The sequence below is a fragment of the Numida meleagris genome, chromosome 4, assembly GCF_002078875.1.
Source record: "Numida meleagris isolate 19003 breed g44 Domestic line chromosome 4, NumMel1.0, whole genome shotgun sequence".
Taxonomy (NCBI): domain Eukaryota; kingdom Metazoa; phylum Chordata; class Aves; order Galliformes; family Numididae; genus Numida; species Numida meleagris.
The window spans coordinates 81,165,759-81,178,428 of NC_034412.1; the positions used below are offsets into that span (position 1 = coordinate 81,165,759).

At 39.0% G+C, this 12,670-nt stretch overlaps 1 protein-coding gene and 1 long non-coding RNA gene across 2 annotated transcripts in view; both read left to right on the plus strand.

Annotated features, from left to right (window-relative positions):
* Positions 2,945-6,802, plus strand: LOC110398026. Its single transcript, XR_002438156.1, has 4 exons — positions 2,945-3,160; positions 5,113-5,209; positions 5,933-6,125; positions 6,402-6,802. It is a non-coding gene; the product is annotated as an uncharacterized LOC110398026 (long non-coding RNA).
* The window catches only part of KCNIP4 (potassium voltage-gated channel interacting protein 4), a 296,711-nt gene continuing 293,059 nt past the window's right edge, over positions 9,019-12,670 (plus strand). The window contains exon 1 of the mRNA XM_021395285.1: positions 9,019-9,280. Coding sequence (XP_021250960.1) covers positions 9,193-9,280 — 88 coding nt within the window. The 5' untranslated portion in view covers positions 9,019-9,192. The remainder of the gene's footprint in view (positions 9,281-12,670) is intronic.

Consider the following 12,670-nt stretch of genomic DNA (forward strand, 5'->3'; position numbering starts at 1 on the left):
TTAGACCTGTAAGCATATATTTCTAGACAGAGTACCTCATTTTTTTTCACAGAGAAGCATCCTTTACCAGACACGCAGTACCAACCACTTCAAAAATATTTCATATTTCGCAAGTTATTATGTAATGCTGGAATTCATATGTTTACTGATAGAATTAATGTTCATAGACTTTTCACATGTTTACAAGAAGTAGTAATCATGACTAGGCTTTGACAGTCTTCTCCAGCCTTAAATGCAGATCTGAGTAATTTTTTTCACGTATGACTACCTAAGCAGGGGTGGGGGATAATACTGAGTATTCAGAAAGCAGAATACTTCTCAACTTCAAAGTTGCTAGAACAACAAAATGTTTCTTTCAAGGTATCTCGTACTTGGCAGATCTGCAATGGCTGTTTCTAAGTCTAGATGTTTTATAGGTTACTGATGCGGGGTGGAAATAACTATAGGCTTGAAAATGCATTCGCCTTCATTCTGAATATTGATTTCCAAAGAATCTAACTTAGTTGGAAAAATGCCTTGGCCTTATTCAGTTGCTTAAACTCTTGAGTTCTGTAGTGTTTCTGTTACAACTTTTTGTCATTTTTTTAAAAGAAAAAACTGTGTTTTAACCACCAAAAGCCTTGTCCCAATTACAATGCATAACACTGCTGATATCCTTCTAACCCAAGGGGAATGCCAGGAGGAATTTTTGCAGTTGGTTTAAGATAACAAAAGAGGATCATTAAAATTTGATAATCTTCTACTTAAATAAAGCACTGCTGGAAAAGGAAAAGCTATTGCTCTGGGCAAACCAGATTTTTTTTTTAGTTTAAATGCCAGATGCTAATAACCATGCAAGTGATTATCTGGTAAAGGGACCAGATAAAGAGGAGTTATAAAAGAGAGCATATTTATGGAAGTTAATGAAGCCTGGACGAGAAGTGGAAATGATTTTGAAGGTCCATTTCTAGAAGAGAAACGAGGATAGGTGGTGCAAGAAACTTCATGAGAAAAGTCTAATTTACTGTGAAAGAACAAAGAAATTACGTAGAAGCTATATTTTTTCCCTAATTCAGATACCTTAACTTCAGATGTCTGTCATAACATAAAATAAGAATTAGCTTACTTCTTGCAGTCTCTGTGCTCTCGTGATCTGTCTCAAAATGATGAAAGCGCTGAGAGGATGGGATGCCTTTTCAATGAAAGGCATTGAAAGGAAAGCAGATTCTCATGGTAATAGGAAGTGCTTAGCACAAACTCTTGCTATAGGTGAAAGAGGGAGCACACCCTTTTGTCTATATCTTCTCTATACATCTACAGAGCCAAGACTTTCATTAAGATAAATGATATAGTCAGAACACAAAAAGGAAAAATAGTTATTAGTCTAATTACAATCATATTAACTATTCTTCATGGTCTACAATCTTGTAGTGCGTGACCTTCAGGAGTAATTTCATTTTATCGTTCTTCCTTCCCCAGATAGTATCATAATCCTCCCTCAGTCTGTGCGATGTTTTGAAATAATGCTTTGTGCTATTGGTTGGTGCTCTTCTAACTATTATAAATTATTTTCAAAGCAGTGAGTTGTATAAAGCACCCTTGTGATGCTTCCCACCCCTAAAGCAAAATATTTAGATACAGGCTTTCCTCAATATTTAATACCATAAATGTTTTCAAATGTTTTTACCTTCAGAGAAAATCAAGTGCATAAAACATTTGCTACCAGTGTATTTTGTTTTCTGTTTTTCTCCTCTTTCATCAGGTGGAAAACAAGGAGTTAAACTAGTAATATGTGACCAACCTTAATTCTCTGAATAATCAGTATGGGGGAGTCTGGCTAATGATATTACAAAATAGCGTAGGATGAAATGCGATTCCTAATTGAAAGCATATTTAATTTAAAGAGACTGTTTAATCAAGAGGCAAGAACTAAAACTGTATAAAATATCATACAACTTTTATTGACCAAAACTGATAAGGACATCTTTGCAATTAAGATGTTTATATCTGACAAGTTACCTGTGTATTGGGGAAAAAAGTCTGAAATTTCCAATCTAGTTCCTTGGATGTGAGATAACTCTAATAGAATTTTTAACTGAAGAGCTTATCTCTTCCATTTTTAATACAGTTTCTGAAATAGAGGTAGCTGTCCTATTCTGATGGGGGAAAGTTTGAAGTCATAATTTCTGTAACATAAAATGTGATTTCCACTTGGTGACTAACGTTCTATATCCAGGCACACAGAGCAGCTGCTGCAAACTAAGGAACTTCTGCAGGGCTTAAACAAAAGGAACACTCATTCATCCCTGCACTGTAAAAGACTTTAAATGTTTACCCTCACTTTTCTAGTATTTAAGAGCTGTTTTCTTCTAGTAGTATTTCCTCTCCTCTCAATGAGATCAACAAGCAGTGGTATTCTCTTGTTTGTTTCATTGCCACTACTCAAGACTGTGTGTGCATGTGATAGAAAAATTACTGTTCTTCATGCTGATCTATGGAGATGAGAAGAGTGCTCTGTTGCCATTACTGGCCTTGCAGTTAACTTCCTGTTCCAGGCTTCTGAGTCGTAAATTTATTTATGGCCAACTAATGAAATTTTCTCTTGCTTGCCTGGACCATATATAGACTGTTATAGTTATAACTGACTTGTAACCTCATAATAGTTGAGCTGATGATAAAAACTACTTCACTTCCTTAGGCTATAGAGTTGGAAAGTGAGTTGAATTTATGCTGAGGCCTTTATTTGATTAGATCTCTTAGACTGTGTAATCGCTAAGAGTCTGCAGTGATCTCATGCTAAACTTCTGTGACTTCCTGAAATATGAAACACATGGGCCCAAGCACCCAATGCACCTGCTGTGCCATGGGGTGTTCCCAGCTGGGAAACACAGATTTGGCCTTTTGTTAATGCCTGTGGGTAACACATGAAATAAAATTCCCTGTTTGCTCTGTTGCCCTGCTTTTCCTTCTGTCTGTCCTTCCTTCCTTCCGTCCATCTTTAAGATTAACTTTGATTCTTTCTCCTTCCATCTCTGGTTCCTGGGGACTGATTTAAAGCAGCATTGCACAAACAGGAGGGAAGCTGATCTAAAGCTGCAGGTAGTTGTGGCCATCGTTCCTGGAGAGCTGGCAGCATACATGGCCACAAAAGAGCGTGTGGTAGGAATCAGGAAGAGAAATGGTGATACTGCGGGATGCTGTAGATTTTGATGGCCTTATATATCTTGTGTAGTGTGACTATAATGCAGACTCTGCTGCCTCTGTAAAAGAAACCTCTAAATTAAATGGATGTGATCCTCTCTGTTTTATATCCTTGATCTCTTATGTGCTATGTTCTCCAAAGATCTTTAACTAAAGGGTACTGCAGGAATGCACACAGACTGCTCTCAGTACTTGCGAGACCTGTTTGGAGGGGAAGGCAGACAGCACAGGCCTTGCAGTGTGGTAGCTTAACTTTACTTAGCAGAAACAATTTTAGGGTGCAAGGCAGCTATTTTAACATTATTCCAACAAAGGATGATGTAGTCTGTTAGTTCTGAGGAGCTATTTGGGGTGTTGCCTTTGCCTTTTCTTTCTTCTCATTGAGGTAGTAGCTGCAATGTATTCATCCAAACGCACTACAATTCTTGCAGGATTAAGGATGTGAAGACTTGAGCAGTTACACCTCTAAATCTTAATTTTCAGTTTAATTTGAGAATCAAACCAAATCTGCAAATTTACAACATCTACAATTGTTTGGGGCTAGCAAAAATAATGGGGTAGGTAGAGTTGTGGTGGCAGTAATTATGTGTATATGTCAATGTGAATTTCAACAGTGAACTCATGAATATTTTTACTGACTGGCCCAAGATGTACATATGCATTTATTATGATGACAGAATTCTCACTGCTGAATCAGTACAATGACTCTTCAGTCTTCCTAGGAACACTGCATACCTAGTATGCATAAATAAAAGATGTTCCTGATGGATTTATGTTTTTAACAGATTAATGTCATTAGTCAAAAAGCAGAATTTTCAATTTTTTTTTGACATGGACATTATATATTTTGTGTGTGTATATATGTACAAGTCTTTAAATAACTATGGAACTTATAAAGGATATGATTCCTATAACAGTGAAGTTAATCCTTTATGATTTTGCAGTTATATTCCACTAAATAGAGATGTATAAGACTAGTGCAACTAAAAGGAGTTACAACAACTCCAGATATTTTTTTCCATTGGGAATTAATCGTTTCTTTGGAGGCAAAATTTAAACTTATTATGAACGGCGTATGTGAACTTGTGATAGCAGTCCAGAGCCACAATATAAAAAAAACAAACAAACAAAAAAAAAAAACACCACAACCATATACTTTTTGATAGTAGTATGTCTTAATATTTTTGAGAATACCCAGCATTGTTTTTAAGTTGGAAGATACGACCATACATGCATACGCAGCATGATCTGTATAATAAGGATGAAAAGACTTTAGTGTTCTGTGGAAAGATTGTTCATAACGTTGCCCAGGCAGTTTTTATAGTTAGCTTTGCATACAGAAATTCAACTTATATTGAACATTAAAGACAGTACTTCAGGTTCTGCTGTAAGAATTTTACAGTGCGTGCACAGAAATCAATGTGCAACATGAAAACTACATTATGCTGTTTTATGTTTCAGCAAGTTAAGTCCCAATCTTGTTTTTTCTCCAGCAGAAATTTCTGGCTGGCTGGGGAAGGTCAGGCTGGGAAGGTACTCCTGTTTGACACTGCAACATCGCAGAGTGATGAATATTTAATCAGGCAAGAGAGGACTATGTGGGAGGTTGAGGCAGCTGCAGCTCCTGGTTGACTGTCTGAAGCATCATCTTAAGAGTGTCACATGTAAATGAACTTTTGGTATAAGCTTCAAGGACACAGAGCAGTGTGAAAAGAAACAGGCATTCTGATTGGTAGCTACTTACAGGAGAGTCAGAAATAAAAGAGGCAAATAAATGTTTTAAGAAAGGTTTTTGTTACACTGGTCAAAGGTTTTATACTCTGGCAGGCTAAACCACCAGATTTTATTCAGCTCTATAAACTTAACAGAAAATTAAGTTTAAAACTATAAAATTGAAATACAACACTGATAGAAGTAATTTCTTGTTTACAGGTATCAGCTATTAGAATGGAGCATGTGGATGATTTGTTGACATTATGCAAACAGCATGGAATAGCAGTCATTCATCTGTAGTACTGTTTTAAGCATGGTAATAAAATTGTTTGAATTCTGAAGACGTTATTCTTAGCAAACTTTCAGGAGAAGGTAAAAGCTATAGGCAAATGTAGGAAGATTGTGCATTAATTTTCAGTGGCATAGGCCAGAGTAAAGGTCTTTCTTTTATGTTGCACATTAAGAAACATTACATGCAGGATGAGTGAGTAAAGGATTCAGAAAACTTTGTTCCCTATGCAGGGTGAAAATAAAGTACCAAAAAAAAAAAAAAAACCAACAACAAAAACCCTGCTATCTTAACCAAGGATGCTGGCAGTCCCCTTGCCATCTGTCCTGGGGTCTGAGGTAGATACTATTCCCACACAAGACAGAGTGAGGTCCAGTCTGCATTTCACATGGACATCCATTTGAATATGAAGTAGATGAAGCAGTAGGATTCTTATCTGTCACTATAACATTCAGGATAGACAACAGCTGTTTTAAGCCATGTGAATTTAGCTTTATCCCCTACCATACTGGTATTGAGCAGTGGGGAAGGGAATATCTATCTGCAATTCTGCTTTCCCACCTCACATTCTACAATGTAACAATTACTGGTTTGTATTACTGTCTAAGACTAAATTTGGGCAAATAAGGGGCAGGAGAATTTTTTCTTGCTACTTCCTGAAGAGATGGCTGACACACTCATACAAATGGTAAATACTGTGGAATTCTGCAGTTTCTGGTAATTTTTCTGATGCTGCTACATATATTTTAGATGTTGGCCAACTTTGGATACCTTGGTACAAGATGCTGTTGAGTCAAGAAGTAAAAGCAGAGAAGAGCAATTAAAATAAACTCACCAGGGACTCTGACTTAGTACGACTCTTGCATTTGTGACAGGCAAGAAGCAACAGAAAGGAGATCTGATGATGGTCATCTATGTGTGGCAGCTGTTTGCTCTGCTGATGGTAAACATCTTGCTGTTACCTTGTGCTCACCCATCTGCTTGTTCTTGCCCATCTGTTACTTCTTGCCATGTAATTGTAAATATTACCTCTGTTCTTTGAAATAAGAAGGCTGATAGAAACATTCACTTGTGGAATTCAGCCCTTACCTTACTAACATAAATTCTAGCAAGGTTTTTGTTAGCAGTGTGAAAACCACATAAAGGTTTTCAATGTTCCTGGTTGATCCTTTCTGATGTTTAGGCATCTAACTGATTTTTTTTTTTTTGTCTTTTTTAGAAGATTCAGACTCCCATCTTTTTAGGAGATAGCACAGGCCAGCCAGTTCAGGAAAGAATTCAATGCTTTGCAGATGGATGGATGTTAAAATGTGTGCAAATGAAATGTACAGTGCAGTCTCCGAGAAGCCGATCAGTTTGTGTATTCTGTATATACTGCTTCAGTGCATGCTGAAGGCTGAATCTATAGGTTGAATAGAATTGATTTTCATAGAAGCAATGTTTTACTGCTGTTTTTCTTGTGGTGATTCTTCTAGCTTTGTTTAGAGATCTTCATAGAAAATATTTGATTAATAAAGAGCCGTGCAATATCATACACTACACTTCATACATTCAGGAGAACTCTTCTCTTTTGCATTTAAAGTGGACTGCTGCTATGGTTTGTCTCCTTTAAAACAAATAAATAAAAACACGTATTTCTTCCCTGGTGACTTCATTGTTTCATGTGGCATCTGGGATACCAATCAACTAGCCTAGGTAAACTAATTTGAAAATCCAAGAGTTTACAAGGAACGCTTAATTTGTCCTTCCATTTTGCTTTTCCCAAAATCTGGGGGGATGGGAGGATATTGTTTTGTTTTACATATTTTATTCATTCTCTGTTGTATTTAAGTAATAGTTTTTAAATGCTGATTCAGATCCTTCTGATGTTATAGGAATCTTTTTTTTATTATTTTTGTTTTAGATTTTAGTTCAGACCTGTAGATTATGAACCATTAGGGGAAGTCATGCCTATAGAAATAAAGTACTTACTTATTCCAGTGCAAAAAGACTATTTCTGAAGAGTCCTATAAAATAATTTTTTTAAAAGATACCAATATATGATATAGGAGCTGATATTTTCCAACTTTTTCACTTTATTGTGATGTAATGTGTTCACTGACAAAACCATGGTCACTTTATTACACTTTTCCATTGTGATTTTTCTGACCACTCTTCCCTCGTCAGCTTTTTGACTTGGATAAGCAGCTTCAGTCCAAAGATTAGTTGGCCATTTATGCTGAGCAGAGCAATAGGGTAGCTAGATGTGGATCCTGTTTTATCAGAATACTGTGCTGTTAGTTAAAATCCTCTTAATGAAGCTGGTCAGAAACCTTTCATGAACCCTTTCTTAGGCGATAATTAACGTTACTGCTGTATTTGCTAAATCTTTCACATTTCAAATGAGTCAGAAGTGATGCTGCTTTGTTTTAGGGGAGGGGGGGAAAAGCACAGAACAAAACCCATGGTCTTGCTGACAATGTGTATTTAAAGTATTTAGAAAACTGATATTTCAGATCTTCATTTTGAAGTAGTACTGCAATTGAAATTTACATACAGCAGTTAAAGATGTCAAAGGATTAAGCGGGTCAAGGACTCTGGCTGAGCACCATTTGCACCGGCCTCTTGTCCTCAGCTAAACTAGAGATGCACCCACTTCTGTTTTCAGTATCTATCTTCACTTCTACCAGCTATTTGGGGGATTTCTTTTTCAGAGATGGAAGAAAGTGTTTTGTCAAACTCTTCATGTTAAAGTTTTGCTTCCTTGTTGTTGCTTTTTTCTAATGCCTTTTACAACATTTAATGTGATGGCTAAAAGTTGCCCAGTTCCTTCTCAGGTTGTCATGCACTGGGCGAGTGTCGGGACTTCTTGGAGCTCTGTTTCATTCTGGCTCTCTGTTAGTGGTGCAGTCTCACTGCAAGCAGGAGAAAGCAGGCTTATTTTAGATAGCATACACAGAAATTATGTCATCTAACTGCAAGTTTGATAGTGCTTTGATGTGTTGATCTTATGATGCATTTATCCTTGATCAATGTGTAATAAAAAAAATAGCATGGAGAGGTGCACTTGCGTGTGTTGCACTATTTTTTTTAAAGGCATTCACCAAAATGTTTATGTGGTCAATGCTGTCTTTAAAATTAGATCAGACAGTGATTTTCTCCTGGTAAGCTTTTCCCTAATGGGTTCTTTGTCTTCTTTTAACTGTATTAGGCATTGCCTATTGCATCACCAGCTAATGTGATAGCCAGAGTTGTTCGGAGTTCGTGTGGTAGTCCGAGGGAAATGTGCTTTTCAGATTCTCTGACCATGGATAAAGACTTCAGCAGAACATGTTTATTAATATAGGAAGCACTTCTCTCACGCAAGGCAGAAAACAATGGGTTTATGAGGGACTAGAAAAGAGCGCGTGTGGCTTCCTACAGAGGTGTTCTCGCAGCCAGCGGGCTGGGAGCAGGGTTCCCACGCGGGGGCCGCTCCTCTCTCTACCCGGGGCATCTCGCACCTGGCGGCGGGTGTCAGGTTAACGCCGCTCGGAGCCCCTCAGCTCACCGCCTGCTTTCGTGCCCGCAGGTGGAGGCGAGGCGGTCCTCCGCTCTGACCTTGAGCAGCGCGATAGCTATAGCGCTGGGACGTTTCCTCATCAATCCATGGCGTGACATTGGATTATTTTAGCTTTTTCCCGCCACGCCCTCCCCACCTGCCTGCCGATTCCCCGAGGACACAGCCTCTCCGTGCGTGTGTACGCGGTGTCAGGGGAGGGAGGCGGCCCCGCCCCGGCCGCCCCGGGGCTGCGGCTCCACCGAGCGGCCGCGGGCGGCGGCGGGGGCGGCCCCGCGGGGCAGCGCAGCGCACCCGGAGCCCTGCGGGGCTCGGCCCGGCCGCTCCACGGGGCGCTCCCCGGCAGCAGCGGGGGCTGCGAGGCGACGAGCGGGGAGGCTGCCAAGTGCCTCTGAAGTTTGCTGGCGGAAACTGGTCCCTCTATCGGCAAAAGTCTCCTGGCTCTCCTCAGAGGAATACGTTGTTGCTTAAGATGAGTGGCTGTAGGAAGCGGTGTAAGCGTGAAATCATGAGGTTTGCCCAGTACCTCCTCAGGCTAATCACAGGTTCTCTTCACACAGGTAACAACCCTTTTTCTTTGTAGTTGTGCAGCATGAATACAGGAGAATTGCCTCAGTTTAGTATAGCGACGGTATTGCTTTGTTGTAATTCTCTTCACCTTGTAATTAATAATAAAAACTGAACTGTGGCTGAGGATAATAAAACCAGATATCATGCGGTGTTACGAGCAGCGTAGCGCACTGAGACGCTGCACCCGGAGAAGCGCAGGTGCCGGTGCTTCACCCGCTCACGTGCGTGTAGCGGGGAGGCTGCGTCCGCCGGAGGCTGAGGGTGGGCGCCCCGCGGGCTGCGTGTCCTCGCTGCCCGCCGCTGGTTGACCGCCGCTCGCGGCGTTGTCTTTCTCGGGCACTTGTTCTTGCTTACCGTAACAACTGCAGTATGGGGCTATTGTATCTCGCGGTAAACTTTAAATAATGTTCGTCCTTTTTGCCCTGAAAGAATTTGGAGCCTAGACGGCTGTCAGTTTAAATTTTTTTTTGTAACCCTGGACAAATTGTACTGTACCGGCTGGGGTTTGTAAGCTAAGTTGAGCAAGCGATATGGTTTTCTTTCTAGCACTTAAGAAAATACGCTTTTCTTGCAAAACAGCGTTTACTCTGGCTATTCCTACCGACTGTTAAATATGACAGCTTATATCATGTGTCATTCTGTGCTGATAAAGCACTGCTCTGCTTCTTTTGGGACTTCAAATGTCTTTTTCCTTGGGAAACTCATCAAGCAGAACTTCACATCCAGCCTTAGCAGATAATAACCAACGATGCTAATGTGATTAGTGAGAACTAAATGCCATTTGCTTCACTGAAAGCATTTCGAGAGTTTTTGCTGGTTCTGGTGGTGTTTTTCTCATGGCTTATTAACCACTAATGGAAAGACTTGAAAGCAAAGTTGACTCTTTACCAATGCTTCATTGATAAATTGCGATTATCAATATTTTGGGTTACAATGCAATAGAAATCATTGGTAACCAGTACTAGAGTACTTGCAACTGATGTGAAACTAGTAAAATCTAGTATAGCTTTTCAGTAATTCAGTAACATGGACTGTTAGATAACATGGAATTTCCCTGACTGTTTCTGTGCTATTCTGAGTCTCTTGTGGTTCCCCTCTAGTGTATTGTATCAATTCAGATTTCTTTGAAACAGTCGCTTCTTGCTCCTGTGAGTTGCTATGGAAATTAAGTAATATACGATGCACGAAGAAAGCTGTATTAGAAATAAAGGCCAAAACTCCTATTTCACAAAGTAATTCAAGTTTTTCCTTTCCTGTCTACCAAATGATATATGCTGTTTTTTTCAGAGTGATGTTTGTATTGTGAGCTTTCTAAAGTCTCAATTCAAAGCCATTTTCAAGAATCATTGTGGACACTGGTTATACATTACTAATAAAATGTTGTTTCATTTATAATTAAGCACTCTTTCAATGCTAAATACTGGAAAGCCAGTAGAGTGGTGTGAAATGCGCTCTTTAAGGAAACAAGCCTTTGTCAACCCTTGTGTATACTTGTCTCTTTCACGGAACTCTTAGGAAGTAAGAAAGTTCAGAAGTTTCTATTCCAGTTTTATTAAAGATAACAGTAGTATCTTACTACTCTTATTAGGATAATAGGCCTGGTACACTCAGATATACCGAATAAGACCAATATAGTGTGATAGAGTTCCCCTATTCAGCACTTGCATTGCCATCTACTCATCAACCATAACTGTTGCAATAGCAGTTAACCTTTCCCTCTGCAAAATCTAATGTGTAATTCATTATGTTGATAATGAGATATTAATAAAGATGAATGAGGAAGCTTAGTTGGAAGTGTTAGAAAACTAAACTTGTGTGCTGAAGATATTGCTCTCTGAGTGTTCATTCTAAAATACAGGATTGCTTTCAGAAACTAAACTTTCCTGTTGATGAGGTCTGTTCCCTGGCTTCTCTTTCAGGTATTCATTCAACTTTATACTTAATATTAAATTGAATATACACATTGATGAAAGTTCATGCTCTAAATCTGATCCGTACTTTTTTTTTTCCTATGTGGGTTGGCATGATTATTAGAACCTCATCTTCATCAATATAAGAGCTGTTGTAATTCTTTTCTGTTCTAATAAGGGTAAAGAGAGCTAGCACAAAGGCTTGGTTTATTGCCAAGTTAAGCAGTAGTTATTGATGACTGGCTTTACTGCTCACATTTTGTAAGCATTTATGACACTAAATAGACCTGTTCTATGATGAAGCTCAATATTTAAAATGGGAATAGAGCTACCTCATGTAGTTCTGATGCTGTGTGTTTAACAGTGTTTAACATTAAACTCAATTCTAATAGTGTTAATGAAACTACTCCCTTACTTGAAGGTAAATGCTAAGTGAATCTCCACAATGGGATTTAAGTTGTAATCTCTGCTTAAGTAAGCCCAGATCTTCCTTTTTTTTTTTTTTTAACAATTAATTACTGTGTTTGAAAGCAAAATGTAATGAGAAGTCTTTTAAACAATGTTTTTCATTTTCTGTAATTTCTACTATATATTAAGCTGATGTGATATTACAGCTTAAAGCAGACTCCCTCGCATACTTGAAGATAGCATAGTGTTCCTCAGATGTCATACCACGCTGTCCTCTTGAGGTGTGCTGCTGCCTCTTGAGGTGTGTTGGAAGTGCTTATTCTTTGAAATGTTGTCACTTCAGTTGAGAATTTTTCAGTTTTCAGATGCAGCATGAGTTTGTATGTTAAAAATACTGAGATTTACCATTGAGAGAGAAAGAAATGGACTGTCAGTTACTTTGAAGTGGAAAAAGCAGTTTCAGAGCAATGGCTAGAAGTTTTTCTTAACTGTTCTAAACAGTGAAGTATGGGAAATAGGGATATTAAAGCAAAACTGCGATCAGTAAATTTTCATAAGGATGCTCATATTAAACTTTCACAAATGTTCATATTAAATGTGTGGAGGTTAGGATTTCCAGGATGGATTCAAACTCTCAGTTGTTATGAGTTAACAAAGAAAGAGAACAGTTCTGGCTGTGATACTGTGCTCTCTCTCCAACAGCCTGAGAAAATCTCATTCTTACAGGCTTATACAGGTGACTCTATAGATTGATTTTTATTTTTACTCTCTATAAAAAAAAATGTATTAACAGGAGGGGGAACGGTTGTTCACAAGGGTGGGATAGCAATAGGACAAGGGGGAATGGTTTTAAACTGAGACAGGGGAGATGTAGGTTAGATATTAGGAGGAAGTTTTTCACTCAGAGGGTGGTGACGCACTGGAACAGGTTGCCCAGGGAGGTTGTGGATGCCCCGTCCCTGGAGGCATTCAAGGCCAGGCTGGATGTGGCTGCTCTGGGCAGCCTGATCTAGTGGTTGGTGACCCTGCACTTGGCAGGGGGGTTGAAACTCGATGATCTTT